The sequence below is a fragment of the Nothoprocta perdicaria genome, unplaced genomic scaffold (assembly GCF_003342845.1).
Source record: "Nothoprocta perdicaria isolate Ctin4 unplaced genomic scaffold, notPer1 scaffold_146, whole genome shotgun sequence".
NCBI lineage: Eukaryota > Metazoa > Chordata > Aves > Tinamiformes > Tinamidae > Nothoprocta > Nothoprocta perdicaria.
In genome coordinates this window covers 1,602,533-1,617,403 of record NW_020454605.1, presented here as the reverse complement: position 1 = coordinate 1,617,403, position 14,871 = coordinate 1,602,533, and the positions used below count along the sequence as shown (strand labels likewise).

Sequence of the window (14,871 nt, the reverse complement as noted above, 5' to 3'; positions counted from 1 at the left end):
CTCTAGCTCCTTTTGTTCTCATCGTTTGCAGTGTATTTCTGCCTGTTTTTCCCTATTTTTCATCTGTTTCTTGGGTTTCTGTGCTTCCTTCTCAAGATCATACCTAGGCGCATGTTGTCCTTTGTTCACAAACTGTTTTCTCTTATATCTCATGCCAACCTTTCACTCCTCCACAAAACAACTCCATTTATTCCTTGAACAATTGCAGCTATAGTCACCTAATTACCAGCATGTACAACGTACCATTTAATACTTTTTCATGTCCTGGGTTTGCTTGCATGTCTAGAACACACGTTCTGAGTTGGAAGTGTTCCAGTTTGGCTGCACTTGCCCAACGCGTGGCRCTCCGCACACTGATTTGACTCAACACTGATTTGACCAATTTATATTGGCAATGTTCTAGTTGTTAATGTGCACATCACAAAACCTGACTTGTTTTTGCACGTTTCTGTTGCTTGTGCTCAGATTTTCCAAGTGTGCGTGGTATATATAACATGCTGGAAAAAAAAGGCCTCAGGAATGTGCTTTAACATGAATTCTAAACTGGGTGTTCATAACACTTAAAAGTAACATCAACTGCATTTCATGGTAGCCTCTTGAGATTTTTTTGAGGGGGACTTGTCTTATTAGAAATGAGTAAATGCCACCAAAGACCATTAGGGTGTTAAAGATTCTTGACCCGTCTAGAATGCAGAAAAGAAGAGTGGGTTTATTAATGATGCACTTAAGTTAATCTTTATGTTGTAATCAAGCAATTTATGTGTATGTAGTAATATTATGTCTGCTACAAGCTGTGTCTTGAGCTTAATTTTGCTTTATTTGTCTCTCTCTCTCTCTCTCTCTCTCTCTAGGGTATACCCATGGCTTAGAGGTCTGGGCTATACATCTCTAACTGTATTCTTAATGGGATTTTTTCTCTGGAATGTGGATAACATTTTCTGTGATAAATTGAGGTGAGCACTTTCAATTTGTTGAGCTAGTTCTCAATAATCTTTCAGCACACAGTTTTGCTTTTTCAGTGGAGGATGTTCAGATCCATCTTGCGGCGTGTGTGGTACATTGCTATAGAACATTCACTTTGCTCATGACTAGATTTAGTGCTTAACAGCTGCTTTATTTGTTGATTGATTTGTTTATTTATTAGGTTGCCTGATGATATATATATATTTGAAGTGTGAAATCCCTCAATTTCCTCAAAGAAAATCTGAGGTGTAACGGAAACTAGGGTAACTTAGTGCCAAATTGCAACAAGTTTTCTCCAGTTCAGCTGGTTTAACAATGTTGATTTTTCATAATATTTCACTTCAATACGATTCTGAAGTGCTGAAGTGCTCGAACAGCACTTACTGACTGAGAAGAGTTTTTATGTCACCCCTACAATGGAACCCAGCGTAACTAGGGCGGCCTCTTTTCAGTGGTGGCCAGCAATGGGACTAGAGGAAACGGCCACAAGCCGAGGCACCAGAAGTTCCACAGGAACTTAAGGAAACATTTCTTGACAGTGAGGGTGCCAGAGCCCTGGAACAGGCTGCCCAGGGAGGTTGTGGAGTCTCCTCCTTTGGAGATGTTTAAAACCCSCTTGGACGCAGCCCTGTGCCMCGTGCTCTRRGTGACCCTGCGTGAGCAGGGGGGTTGGACTAGATGACCTCTGAGGTCCCTTCCAACCTTAAGCATTCTGTGATTCTATGATTCTATGAACTTGTAGCTTGTGTGCCCTTAAACTGCTTCTCTCTGGCTCTGGATATGCGCTCAGCTGTGTTCTGACTGTGTGTTGGAATGACATCTGAGTGCATTGCCTCCAAGATCTGCATAGTTTGCCTTCTGAAAGGCATAGACAGGGAAGCTGTCATATGCTCCAGTGGGGTTCTACAGGCTGGATAACTAGGGAACAAAGTGCAGGGCRACTCAGAGAGTTGTAGTCCCTAGATACTTGTTGCTTAGCCACTGATAGAGAAGAGTTGTTCTATCATAGCTTTGTTTCTGATTATTTCTGAATCAGAACTCATTTTTTTCATATTGATGAACAGAATTTTTGTAGCTGATATTTCTCTTCAACTTGTATTGAATCAAGGATCTGTGGCATGCTGCAGTCTGCTGGTCACACTTGATTTCATCCAAACAAGTTTTTTATCCTGCTTTGCTTTGCTTTCTGCTTTTGTTTTTTTCCCTAGGAAAACATTAAAGGCAGCAGTTTTGTGGATTAAATAAATATCTAATGCAATACATTAGTCACCAATAGACAGCAACTGCTTAAATGTCTCAGAATAAGCAGCAGTTCCATGAGCCATTTCATTGCCCTTGTCTGCCATGCCAAGAAGAAGTCCCATCTGACTCTCATCTTCTGTTCCCCGTCGACATACACTGTTACACAYTTCAACTTGTGGGGTACAGAGTGGTCCTAGTAGGTTAGTGTGGCCTTAGATCAGAGTGTGTGGTAAGGAAGGAGTCTAATGTGTCCCATCTRTCCCTTTTGGCTCTGTAAACCTTGCACCCACTAACTGGGGTGTTATCCCAGTTGGAACTTCATTGCAGCCGAGTTGTCTTGAAACTTTCAAAAATGAGTATTGCACACAGTGCTTCAGCCCTGAAAAAACACTTGATATAACTGGCATGAAGTTGTTTGCCAACACAAGTGGGTGGGTTTACAGTGACTTTGCAAACTGTGGCGTTAGGGTTGATTTTTACAGCTGCATCAGAGCAGTGGTGAGATCATAACTCCCAGCTCATAGAGCTACTGGAGGTCCTTGGGGCTTTAGAAGTTGCTCCTGGACTCAGAGATTACACCAGCTGCTGAAACACTGTTTTCCATCCTTGTTCTGTAAAGGGAAAACATGTCAGTATAATTCCTATTATGCTTATTTAGTTCTGGTGCCGGGGAAAAGCAGCTTGTTTACTAGAATTAGTCAGATGTCTGCAGAGCCTTTGAATTTCTCAAAGTGGTGTTATAACTGGAACCTTCGGAGAGAATAAATTCCAGTTCCTTTAATTCTTTTTTTTTATTCTCTGAAGATGTAACTTGTGAATCATCCACCCACCTGCTCTTTTTGTTTTTAATATTCAAAAATGTATTTGGATTCTGTTTATGTTTTTCCATGTTTTATAAAGTCTGGAGCTGTTTGTTTTGTTTTGTTTTTTTAAAGTGATACCTCTGTAGCACTCGGCTTCCCTGGGTGGATTCATGAGCTTTTGAATCTTGACCTTTGAGTTTTTGTGCCATCAAAATGCCACCAGGCTGTTCCAGGAGTGACAGTTCTGATGTTCCACTATGTCATTCTTGGATAACTGAATCCTGGCTCTGGGTCCTTCTCTGTGACTGTGAAGCTCCAGAAACTCAGTAGCAGCCCGGGGATCAGCACTTAGTTATGAGCACTAGAACATCACACACTAAACAAGTATTACAGTAGCCACATATTTTTCTTCCTTGAAATCTTCAGTCATTGCTATTTTCCCTTTCTCTTTTGACTTGATTATATGTGAATTGTATCTCAAAAGACAGTCACGTGTGAACATGTATTCCACCATCAAATTCCACCATCAACCAAAATCAGCATTATTATCAGCAGAAACGTGTAGCAAGCAGGAGCAATTCAGCTCCTTCCCTTTCTTTTTCCATCTCTATCTTTTAGCCTCTTGAGCAGTTTGTTCTCCATAATAATTCAAAGATTAAGCGTGTTGGCAAAGCCACTCTTCACCTTCTGTTCCTTTCTATACACCCATTTTGTCCCTGTGTAGTGTACAATAAAGGCAAGCAAAGCTTCCAGGGAGCTGGAGAGTAGGTGATATGATTGTCAAAAATAAAGCAGTGATGTCTTACAGATAGGGAATCGGTAACACGTGATCTGACAATTAAACAGTGCTATTTGAGATTGCCGAGCTTTGAAAACACACATTGTGGCATTTCTTTCTGCAGGGCACTACGAGAGAAGATGCCTCCTGTTGTGGGAGCTGTGACACAGTTTCATGCTTGGTGGCATATACTTACAGGCCTGGGCTCTTACCTGCATATCCTTCTGAGGTAGGAAATTTCTTTCTTTTTTGAAGGAGGTAGAGATTTCTGTCTTTTTTATTATTTTTAGAGAATTTTTAGACTATTTACGTATTCTTCAAGATGTAATCAGTCTTTAAATAGTCATGGTTCGTCAGGACAATGCAATTTGTAAGCAGGAACCTTGCAGTAATTACACAGAAAATGTATTTGTCAGTAGGTTGGTTTCAAAATATATGCTGTTAAAACCTTTCTCTTGTGCAGCAATGCTCAAACACTTAGACTTGTTTAACTTAAGAAGTATTAGCTAATCTTTTTGATATGAGCTGTCACTCCTGAAAATTCACAGGTTTTACACTATCAAGCAGGAAAGTGATGGGTGAAGTGATAGAAACTGAGGTGGTTTACCCAGAAACAGACAATAGCAGTTTTAGAAATTAGCACGCTGTGGCTCTGTTTTTGGTGTATACCACCATCTACTGGCATGAGACCTGAAACTGGAATTCACYGTGAAAACTGAAGGATTTCTATAGTTTATCCATTACGTAATGAAAGCTCTTCTAACACTTAACTAGAACTATAAAATAAAGCCTATTTAAGAGATGTATTTTGAGTAGCCAAGAAAATTTGATCACATACTAGTTTTTCTACATCAAAAAACAAGTTTATAAACTGATTAGTAAAAGGAAAATGAAAGGAAAATAAGTAAAGTTTCAGCAGCTGCTCTGATAGTGGGTATTTGGGTATTTGATTTTTTTTTTTGTTTTCCTGACATCTGATTGCTCAGAGAGCAATCCTACTTCATTTTGTGGTACAGTAATGTACTTTCATCCTTCCAAAATAGCAAAGTTTAGTCCCTATCTAGTCCCAGATTCACTTGTTGGGGTTTTTCTCTTCTAAGGGCGGGGTAAATTCATCTGCTCTTCATAGTCTAGAACTGATTTGCTGTAGGCTTATATGTTGTAGGCTGAATGGATATCCCTGCAATCAGAGGCTTTTTTTTTTTCTAGTTGGAGTATTAAACTGGAATTAGTAGCACATCATTATTAGTTATATGTTTTGTGATATGTTGAATCTGAAGCATACTTTTTCTCTCTTAGTTTATACACGAGGACACTTTTTCTGAAACACAGGCCAAAGGTGAAGGTAAGCAACCAATTTTTTTGTGTCCATTGATGCACTGTAGCTTTCGTCTTGTGTTTGAACATGCATTGGGGCCCGGTGGTTGTCCTTGTTAGGGTTCTGCCTTTGATTTCTACACTGATCCCAAGAAATATGTTTGAAATGAAGYTAATGGTATTTGATTTTTGTTCCAAGAGGCATAGCATTACAAGTAATCATTCCCCTTTCCCTATTTCTCTTTTAACAGTTTATTTTTGGAATATGGCCTGTTCTTCTGGTGGAGCCACCCAAGAAACTTTGACGGAGATCGAGGCAGTTGCATTCTCAACCACATAACCCCGGCTGAAATGAAGAGATTCAACAGTTGCTACAGCTGAAGTGTCAAAATTATGGATGAATTCAAGTACCACTGCTATAAAAGGACTTCTCTCCGTTACTTGGCCTCCCAGCCAGACCAGAGTGAAGAGTTGACACGTTAAGGAAATAACATTGAGTGTGGTTTTATTCTAAGTTGTTAAAAAAAAAAAAAAAAAAAAAAAAGATTAAGACACAATATTTTTATGTATATATTGTATAGCTGATGATACTAAGCTAATATTTCGTGCTGGTCACAGAAGACTAACCATTTTATGAAGTGGATTGCATACATTTTTCATTCGATTGTTGCTCTTTCTGTGGTTTAAGCTAGTATTAGTAACTGAATGATAAAAATGGGTTGTTGATGGCCAAGCTAAGCRTATAGTGAACTGAATGCTTAACCTGAACTACTTAAACTTGCACTTTTATACAGTTAATGAAGTATATACTGATTTAGGGCTTTATTCTATTTTGCTTCTTCATTTGCAATTTATATTTTAAGCAAAAAGTTTGGAATACATAGTGCCATTTATTTTATTTTGCACCAGGCTTCCATTCTCAGAATAGTTCAACTGAGTTAAATGGTGGAGGATGTTCCAGGGTATGATCAGGAGAAGATACTTAAGATGGAGAATGGTATAAAGGTTCTTGTTCAGTGTGTGGAACATGAATTCCTAATTTTTGAGTAGTTGATCTGTCAGGAGACTGCAGAGTCCTTTGGGTGACTGTATAAACACAACACTTCTGTTTCTTATAATTAATATTTCCATTCTCTCTCCCCATATCCCATTTCTACCACAGATTTACAGCCACTTCAGAATATGCTAGTGCAGCTTTGAACTCATGTCTTTCCCTTATTTTGCAAGTCCTAAAATACCAATCTGACTTCCCAGAGCATTAGCTTATTTGGAAATAATGAACAGAGACAAAAAAACAAGACTTACATTTTGAGGTGTCCTYAATATAATTGGCAGCTCTTTCATTCTTAATCGTTACATGACATAGTTACTCTATGGAAAGTTTGAGATTACTCTTCATGATGATCACTTCTAAAACTTTTAGGTTTTCACTGAGGATAATCCCTCAGGTTTTGCATATTTCTTTTTTTTTTTTTTTTTTAACCCATCCAGTCAAAGTTAATAACTAAGCATAAAGAAAACACTGAACTAGCAGTTTTTCAAAATACACCTCATACTGGAGGCCATGGTTTTTATTCTCCAGACTTTGGGATGACTATTGGAGCCAGTCTCTGGGCCTCCTAGCTGCTGTGCTATGCAATTTTCATCAGCTTTTGATGCTCTGAGGGGTTTAACCTTCTTGACATAAAGGGAAGTGCRAGAGAAATGCTCAGACTATAGGAGAAATTCCATTCTTTATTAATTTAAAATCCAACAGTAGCAAGGCACAGCAATCTAGCTATAAAGCTGTTCCCCACATCACAAAGTCAAGACTAGCATAAGCTTCCTTGCTTTGACAGCCAAAGAAGTCAGATTGAAATCTGTATTGTAGAATCAGTTTTAATTAAAACTCTCTCTTCAGTGTGTTTGTTTTTGCTTGGAGCTTAACTGCACCTTCCATGGACATCAGTATCACCCCTGTTGGTACAAAACTCCATGTAAAATGGTGAGTCTTGGTCATGATAGCTGACCCAGGACTCTTGGGGTTGAGTTAGATCTGAACAAAACTAGAAAAAGATGCTTAATTCTCAGTGGTTCATGAAGTTTAAGCATGCACTGAGAGCAGAGCATTTCAACCTATAAAGCACAAACCACTGTAAGGGTCTCTGAATGCTAAAGTTAAAAGAAATCTATGGCCAGGAGGCTTCAGTTCTGTAGACAAGGTCTGCATCTGCACAGGCCAATTTGGGGGATCTTAGACAGAACGAGGTTGAAGCAACTATCACAGTGGTAAGAAAATGCTGTCTTGGATCAGGTGCCTTTAATTAGCCAGAAGGAGTACTTTTGGTGAAGAGATTTGAGAATTATTTTTAAGATGTAGCTTAAAAAAGTGCCTGCCCTTTCACCTCCATGCTTTCCCAAGCATGCTGTTACTGCTGCATTCAGTTTGATTTTTTTTCTTATTTAGTGTGTTTACATGCTTCAGATATCAACAGACACATCAACAGATGACACCTGCCTAGCATTTTTTTATACTTTTTTTTTTCCAATTTTTTTTAATTTTTATTTTAGATTTTTGTTAGGGTTTTTCTTTTTTTTTTTTTTTTTCTTCTTGTTTTTATGAACAAAGCCTGTATCTTAGTGGCCTTTATTTTGTTACTGGAGCATTTGGGGGATCTGTTTGACTTGCCTGTAGTTGCAGTAACTGTGGTGTACTAAGAGGTCGCTTTCTTTGGGACAAGGATACCCTGCAACACTGTATTTTAAAGAAATATATTGATTGTCCTACCCACTTGCAACAAGGAGGTGTATGTTTCTTTTTAGATCCTGTTGAATTAAATCATCAGTTTTGGTGGGGGGAAATTTGATTTGTATTTTTTTACAAAACTTGGAAAAGTTCTTGTATTGATATTATGCTGCTGTTAGCTTTTCATTCATTTTGCCTGGTTTTTATCTTAAAGAAAAAAAATTGCAATTGGCATCTTCCTTTCTTTTAAATGACTGAAGCATCCACACCTCTGCTGCCCTTCCAGTAGTGTTTTATCAAGTCCTGTTTATTCCTGAAGAATGTAATTTAGAGGTTTATCCTTCTGAGCATAAATAATCTAATGATGGGTTTTTGTTTCTTCTGCCTTAGTGATCTTATAAGTGATATTGAAAGTGTGGCAAGTCAATTTTAACTTCATGTGACTGAATTTCAGACTATCTTTTCTAGTGCCTGGAAGGATATGACTCCTTTCCACTGTATTTTGTTAGATGTCTGTTACATTGTGCTTTATTTATGTCACTTGTATGAGGTGCTGTTTTTTCTAAGATCCTTGGAGCAGCATATCCCAAACTTGTCATGTACCACATCTTTCAAGGTGGGTCRTCGCTGAGCCTGTCTTTTGAGTGGGATTCAGACAACAGCTACTTAAAAAGAAGCAACAAGTTCTCTTAACACGAATCTTATTGTGTGTGTTGAACAGACTTAATCTCAGCAGCAAATTCATCTCTTCCTTGCCATACGTGAAGAACCAGGACATCAGTCACTCTGTGACCCTCAACTTGGCACAGATCAGCAACAAGTAGTTCTGCAGGCCATGATTAAAAGATTCTTCCTTGGAAATGGTATAAAATTTACATAAGGACTCTCCCAGTGCAGATCAACACCACACTTTACTCCAAGAATCAGTCTTCTGCATAGAGCTCAAGACATGAGTTATCAAGTGAAGATAAGACACAACAAATCTGCCATCAGGAGAAATCTCATATGTGCTTTAAAGGCAGTGTTAGATGTTGGCTAGCAGTATTAGTCATCTCTGGACCTCATTTTGATGCTCTTTCCTTTCAGCACAAGGGAGATGTACTACCAGTGAGCGTTCAGAAGACTACCCAAAAGGCAAGGTTGGAATATGCAGCCTGTCACTTGCCAGTCTACCTCTCATCTGTTGCACAAAACCTGTGCCCTTAAATGCTCCTGCCTGTGAAGGGCAGACCTTGGAGCAGCCTAACCTAGCACATCCGACCCCTGCAACAGAATTGTRCTGATCTGCAGCGGATTCTGCTTGTTCTCTATAAATGTGTTGCCTTGTTCAGTGTCTCTCCGACTTCTAGGTCGCTCTTGCTCCGTTTTCATCTGCACTCAGAATTACAACTGCTGCAGAAAGACATGAGCAGGAGGATTTTAATTTGGGACTGATAACGTCTTTTTGGCAATACATTGTGAATAACGCTAAGATACAAACACTATACAGCTTTTATGGCAGGGGAAGAGCTATGATGGAAAATATTGTTCCATAATTAATTTTAATTCTCTTTCGTCCTAATCTTGTGCTGTGTTCATTCCCAGGTCTGTTGTGTTTGGCTAAAAGGAAGTTGTATGATTTGAAACACGGTTGATTCTTTGGGCTTTGGCACATGCGCTTCCAACACCAGGTTTCTAACAGTTAAGTGAGTTTTTCAGCCAGCTGTCTCATGTGAAACTCTTAGAAACAAAATCTTCCTGTAGTCACTAACGTTTCTCACAGTTAGTGCCACCTTGTTCAATTTGGCATTGAACAGTTTTGGTAGCACASCTTTTACATGTGTTTCCTTGTATTCTCGGCCTTTGGTGGCAGGTGATTAAGTGATTTAGTAAAATACTGCTTTTTGGAAGACAAGCTGCAATGAAGCAGGATAGCCCTTGTCTTCAGTGGACCCGTGAATCCAGAAAAATAACTTCATTTTGATGGTCTGTGTGCCCTGTCATTTTAATGAACATATTTAGGCAAAACATTTGGTTTACTTGAGGAAAAAACCTGTCTTTCCCTCTGCACTTTACAGCAGGTAGTGGGAGGCATTCAATGTGAAGTGCTATTTAACTGTGGGACTTCTTTATGAACAAGGATAAACAACAGCATCTTTATTACCCATRAGAAGCGAAAGCCAGAAGGAGATTAAGAAATTTTGCATGGAAAGGGAATAACAAGAGATTAAGCACAGAATCCCCTCAAATTACGTCAGCCACCCCCTGATAACCACATTTTAGGTGCTTGTGCAACAAGCTTGAATGTTCTGCTCTTTATACATGTTAGATCTGATCTCCTTGCCATAGAGGTCCTGTGGACAGTATATCACGTTTGGTTCATTGTAGGTTATTCACCATGACAGGGGTTGTTGGGTGCGTGGAGGAAAATGTTTCTTGCACATCTGGAGAGTTCTCCGCTAGCTTTGAGCATCCATAATGTAGCTACAGAGAATATATAGTGCAGTGTTTTTCCAAGAGTGGAGGCTGTGTTTTCCCTTGGGACCCACAGGCATGGTCCTTTCAGTTGCTACCTTGCTTTGTTGCTTTTTTTTTTGTTAAAAATTCTCCTGTCACAAGAGTTGCAGCGCTCGGCTCAGTTATATTTCTGACTGTCTGCTCGGCTCAGGGCATGTACGTGGCTTCCCCCTGTCCCAGGTGATGCTGCATCCTTTCAGATCTGGAAAGCCGGATGAGGGATTTAAGCCTCACAGCTGCTGTTTATTCTAGTGGGTAGAGTTGGAGAGCAGCAGCCTAAGGGCAGAGCAGTCAGCAGGGCACTTTGTGCAGCTTATGCATAAAATTTTGGGGGCAGGATTGATGCCTGGATCTCTTGCTTCACTTCAGAACTCCCTATTTTTCACATTTTGAAGGTGCTTAGTTTGTTTTGTGTGAATATGTTTTTGCAGATTTAAGACAAGTTCAGCATACAGCTAATGCGAGACCTAAAGTGATGCCTATTTTTTTTTGTCCATGTGCACCTCCTGCAAGTTGAATACACTGATGCTGAGGGCAGAGAGTTGAGGTTTTTACAAATGCAAAATCAAAGACCCTTTGGATCCTTGGTCAAAGATCCTGCCCTTCATCACCAAAACTTTAAAGCATAGTTGTAAGCACCCTCTTAACCTCATCCTCTTTTCCCAAAGCCSATGGAACATGTTCTGTTCCTCCAAAGCAAATACTGACTAGAGATGGGTTTTCACACACGCACAGAGCCAATCATGTACCAAACTATTTGCTAAATTAAAGCCTYGATCAGTGCCTGCAAAGGAGTGTGGCTGTATGTAGTATTGCTCCCTGGGTTTGGGAAGAGAGGGTCCCAAAGAGTAAAAACACTAGTTATTCCTTAGACTGGACAGAAGCAGATTTTTCTCTTGATCTTCCGAATTAATGTTGGCTGTTTGTTGACTGTTGAGCTCAACTGAATGCACTGACGATGCCTTGTTTACTGTTTTAGCAAGTAACATCTGTCCAGCTGTAACAGATGCGAAATAYCCTGTTCCTTATGTGTCCAAGCTCTCTTACATTGACACTATTGATTTTAATGTATTTTTTTCTGAAATTCAGTATATTGTTGCAGGATAAATACACTGTGACAGAGAAATAGCAGTTCACTTGCAAAACACAGCTGCATTAAGCAATGTTTGTTGAATTTACTTGATACAGACTATTTGTGCCAGACCAACAGGCAACTAACATCAGGCTTGTACCTATCAACTGTTCTGAAAAGCGAAGTAGCTTTGACATATTCCTATATTTGAATTGTTATTCCTGCTGCAGTCAARCACTAATTTGTGTCTTTATAGTTTGAATTATATATATAAAAAAGAAAGTTTTAAATACATTTTTCCCCAGGCTTTTCTTGGCTGTTTTGTTGCACTGAGCGAGCCGGTTTGTCTGAATGTTATTGAATATGGGGATGCCTGCGTTAGTGGACACRTGAGTAGAAAAGCAGGATTTGCCTGGAAATTTGCCAAAGAAACCCCAGACAGTAAACTGAGAAGGACTTACCCAGAGGYAGGCTGCACTGTACACATCTTACTTTCTTATAGTTCCAGTATTTTAAAGCTGTTTTTATGACCTACCGTGGGCATCACTTTTCCATTTGCTCTGGCAATTTGTTTAATGCTGTATTATCTTTAATGTCTGGTTTTTATTATTTTCGTCACGATGTCTAGCCTTTTTATTTATTTCTATAATTATTTCTCGTTACTTCCCCACAGCTCAGGGAAAATGAGAACAAGTATTTTCTCTTACTTTCCATCCATCTGAATGAAAATTATTGCACTTGAAAATTATTATTCACCCATGCCGCTCTCTGGAGAAGCAACTCCAGTTTGTTCAGCCTCACCACGTAGGTCATGTTATCTACATCTAATAACAGGCTCTTCCCTGCTTGGGCCGTGCCACAGCCTGTGTGAAATATGTTGCCTGGAGCTGGGCATGAATTTTCACTGGTTCTGAGTGGGATCCCCCCAAAACGTCCTCTCTTTTTTGTGCACCCTTTTCATGTTAGTATGTGATCAATGCATTACAACTCCCACATTGTTTTAGGCAGTATTGCTGCCCGCCAATCACTACCCCCTTCCTCTGTATTGATACTATTAAATATCCCTGCCCCAAAACATAACTTTGCATTTGTCCTTGCGTTCTGGGTTGAGTACTGGGTTGAGTTCTTCTAGTTCTCCCATTTATCAATGCTGCTTTAGAGTGCAAATGTGGGATTCCTGTATTATCCTTCAGAGTTGTGTGAGCTGCAGTTGCAAGGCTCTCCCTTCATTGGGAACTTGGCAGAAAGCACTGAAAGCGAAGACCCTGCAGAAGCTGCTTTGATCCATTTTGACTGTCGCTTTTCATTAAGAACTTACTTCCTTAGCTTGGCTAAGAGCACAGGGAGATGGTACCAGAAGCCTTGCCAAAGCCAAGGTAAAGCATATCACAGTTTCTGCTTCTGGCCTGTTCATAAGGCCTCTTACCATCTAAGATGGTAAGATGGTATCTTACCATCTACTCTAAGAGAGTAGATCTGCTCACCATGATCTGCTCTGATAGATCTGCTGTTGATGGGCACCAGCTGATGGCCGGGATTCTTCCCAGCGTAGGAGATTTCTAGATGCTCCATAGTATTTTTTTCCTCTTGGTATCCTTGGCTCCTCTTTCCTCATACATGTCCTTATGTCCTTTAAGAATGGACATGGTTTCTCCATGTCTAGTTCTCCAGCGATCTCTGGCAACCAGCTGATTTCCCAAATACAACTTCACTAAATGAAGATGCAGCAGAGGGCAAAGAGCTGTTGTCTCCATCAGCACTACTGAGTTGCCTTCAAAGGGAGCAGGGAAGCTTTTGCCTGACAAAAATGGGACATGGCAGAGACGTCCATAGGCAGAAGAAGGTCCTTGCGGATCTTCACATAGGAGTTGTTCTTGTTTCCACCAGGGGGAGGTGTCTTCCACTTGGTTTTCATCCCCTCTCCTGGTTCAGTGCAAAACCAGCTCGTTCACTGTCCTGGTTACTGCACTTCCATGGGGAAAATGAATAAAACCTTTCCACATCACTGTGGTGACACTATCTTGGGCTCTATCACCTGTGTTGAAAGCCTTGGAGACTCTAGACTGGCTTTTGGTAGCCAGTGTGTGCTCCATGCCTTCCTGCCTGTCCTTTGGGATTTCAAATTTAAGTCTTTTGCTCCCCACATCAAAGCTGGAGCTCTTTTGTTATTGGTGAACGCGCCTCACATTTGCAAACTGCAAGAAGCTGGTGCACAGCCCTGCAAACCTTGCTAGCGTGGTGGCTCCTTGCTTGCAACCGGCCAGCGAGCATAGAAACTTGCTAAAAGGAAACAACGTGCAATTGAGCATTTCATCAGCTTGGAGCATGCACTTTGGAGAGACTTTTGGGTCCCTCCTAAACCTCACCCTTTTCCTGCTTCCTGCATGGGAGAGCTCAGTGTCCTCAGTGAACAACATCAGGGCCAACTGCCTCCTCAAACGGCCCCATCTCCAGCAGGCAGGACAAACTGATTCAGGCTGCCCAAAGGGGTAGGTCCAATGGTGAATGGAGTCCTGCAGGGTGTATCCTTGCAGCCACAGGATAGATCCGTGATGCTCTTGCAGCTGTAYGGGAAGAGATCAACAGAAGACAAGGATAGAGCTGGATGCAGCAACGAGACCCTCATTAATCTGCTCCACTCAGAGGCTGACTCCATAATTCATGCATGAGGGACATGTGCTGATGTGATGCAATTAGCACTAATTAACAGCATGGAAGTGTGCACAGGGTGAGTGCTGGACCAGCTGGTGATGGATGGGRTGGCACCGTGCACCTATAGCACCCAAGGACACCTTCAGACACGAAGGGGCTGATCAGACAGGTAAATGTTAATGAATAACAACTTGGAGAATCCCACCCAGAAGGAATAAAGGGAGTGGTTGTGCTGATGTAAACTGACACCCAAAACTCTTGTATTTTCACACTGAGGAGCAAAAAAAGCACTGATTTACACAGGTGCCTAAGGAAGCTGTGCTTCCCCCATAGCTGACTTGTTAAGTCATCACTGAGCAGCAGAATGGAGTAAATTTGTGAAAATTCAGCAGCATCAGCCTGGGGACAAGTCCAGCTTCCTCACCTCTGGTGACAAAAGTGCGGAACGGAGCAGACAAATCCCCTTTGCACCCCAAGGAAAACCCATCCAGGTGCTTGTGAATCATCACTTAACAGGATTTAGTTAGCTTGGACTTTTCTAAAGGTCTTTTCCTTCCCTATTTATTCGGCTTTCTTTTCTTTTTAATCATTTAGATTCCAAAATCCCAGCTTGGCTGGAATTAGAACAGGATTAAGCACTGGYTACAAGATTAAAACAGCAGCAAAACTGTGAGCAAGAGTGTTGAAACAAAGCTCCTGGAGAGGGGATATTTCTATACGGGTTATTTGAAAAGCAAACAACCCCCAGCTGTGTTTTCTTGCTGCTGGCGTGCATCTAAGCAGGAGGACTGATCAATGTTGCAGAGATGTGATATCTCTGCTG

At 40.6% G+C, this 14,871-nt stretch overlaps 1 protein-coding gene across 1 annotated transcript in view; it reads left to right on the top strand.

The window, feature by feature from the left end:
• ACER3 (alkaline ceramidase 3) overlaps positions 1–5,647 on the top strand; it is a 43,795-nt gene extending 38,148 nt beyond the window's left edge. Inside the window, exons 8-11 of the mRNA XM_026034541.1 lie at positions 852–953; positions 3,911–4,015; positions 5,086–5,131; positions 5,355–5,647. Coding sequence (XP_025890326.1) covers positions 852–953; positions 3,911–4,015; positions 5,086–5,131; positions 5,355–5,408 — 307 coding nt within the window. The 3' untranslated portion in view covers positions 5,409–5,647. The remainder of the gene's footprint in view (positions 1–851; positions 954–3,910; positions 4,016–5,085; positions 5,132–5,354) is intronic.
• The last annotated feature ends 9,224 nt before the right edge of the window (positions 5,648–14,871 follow it).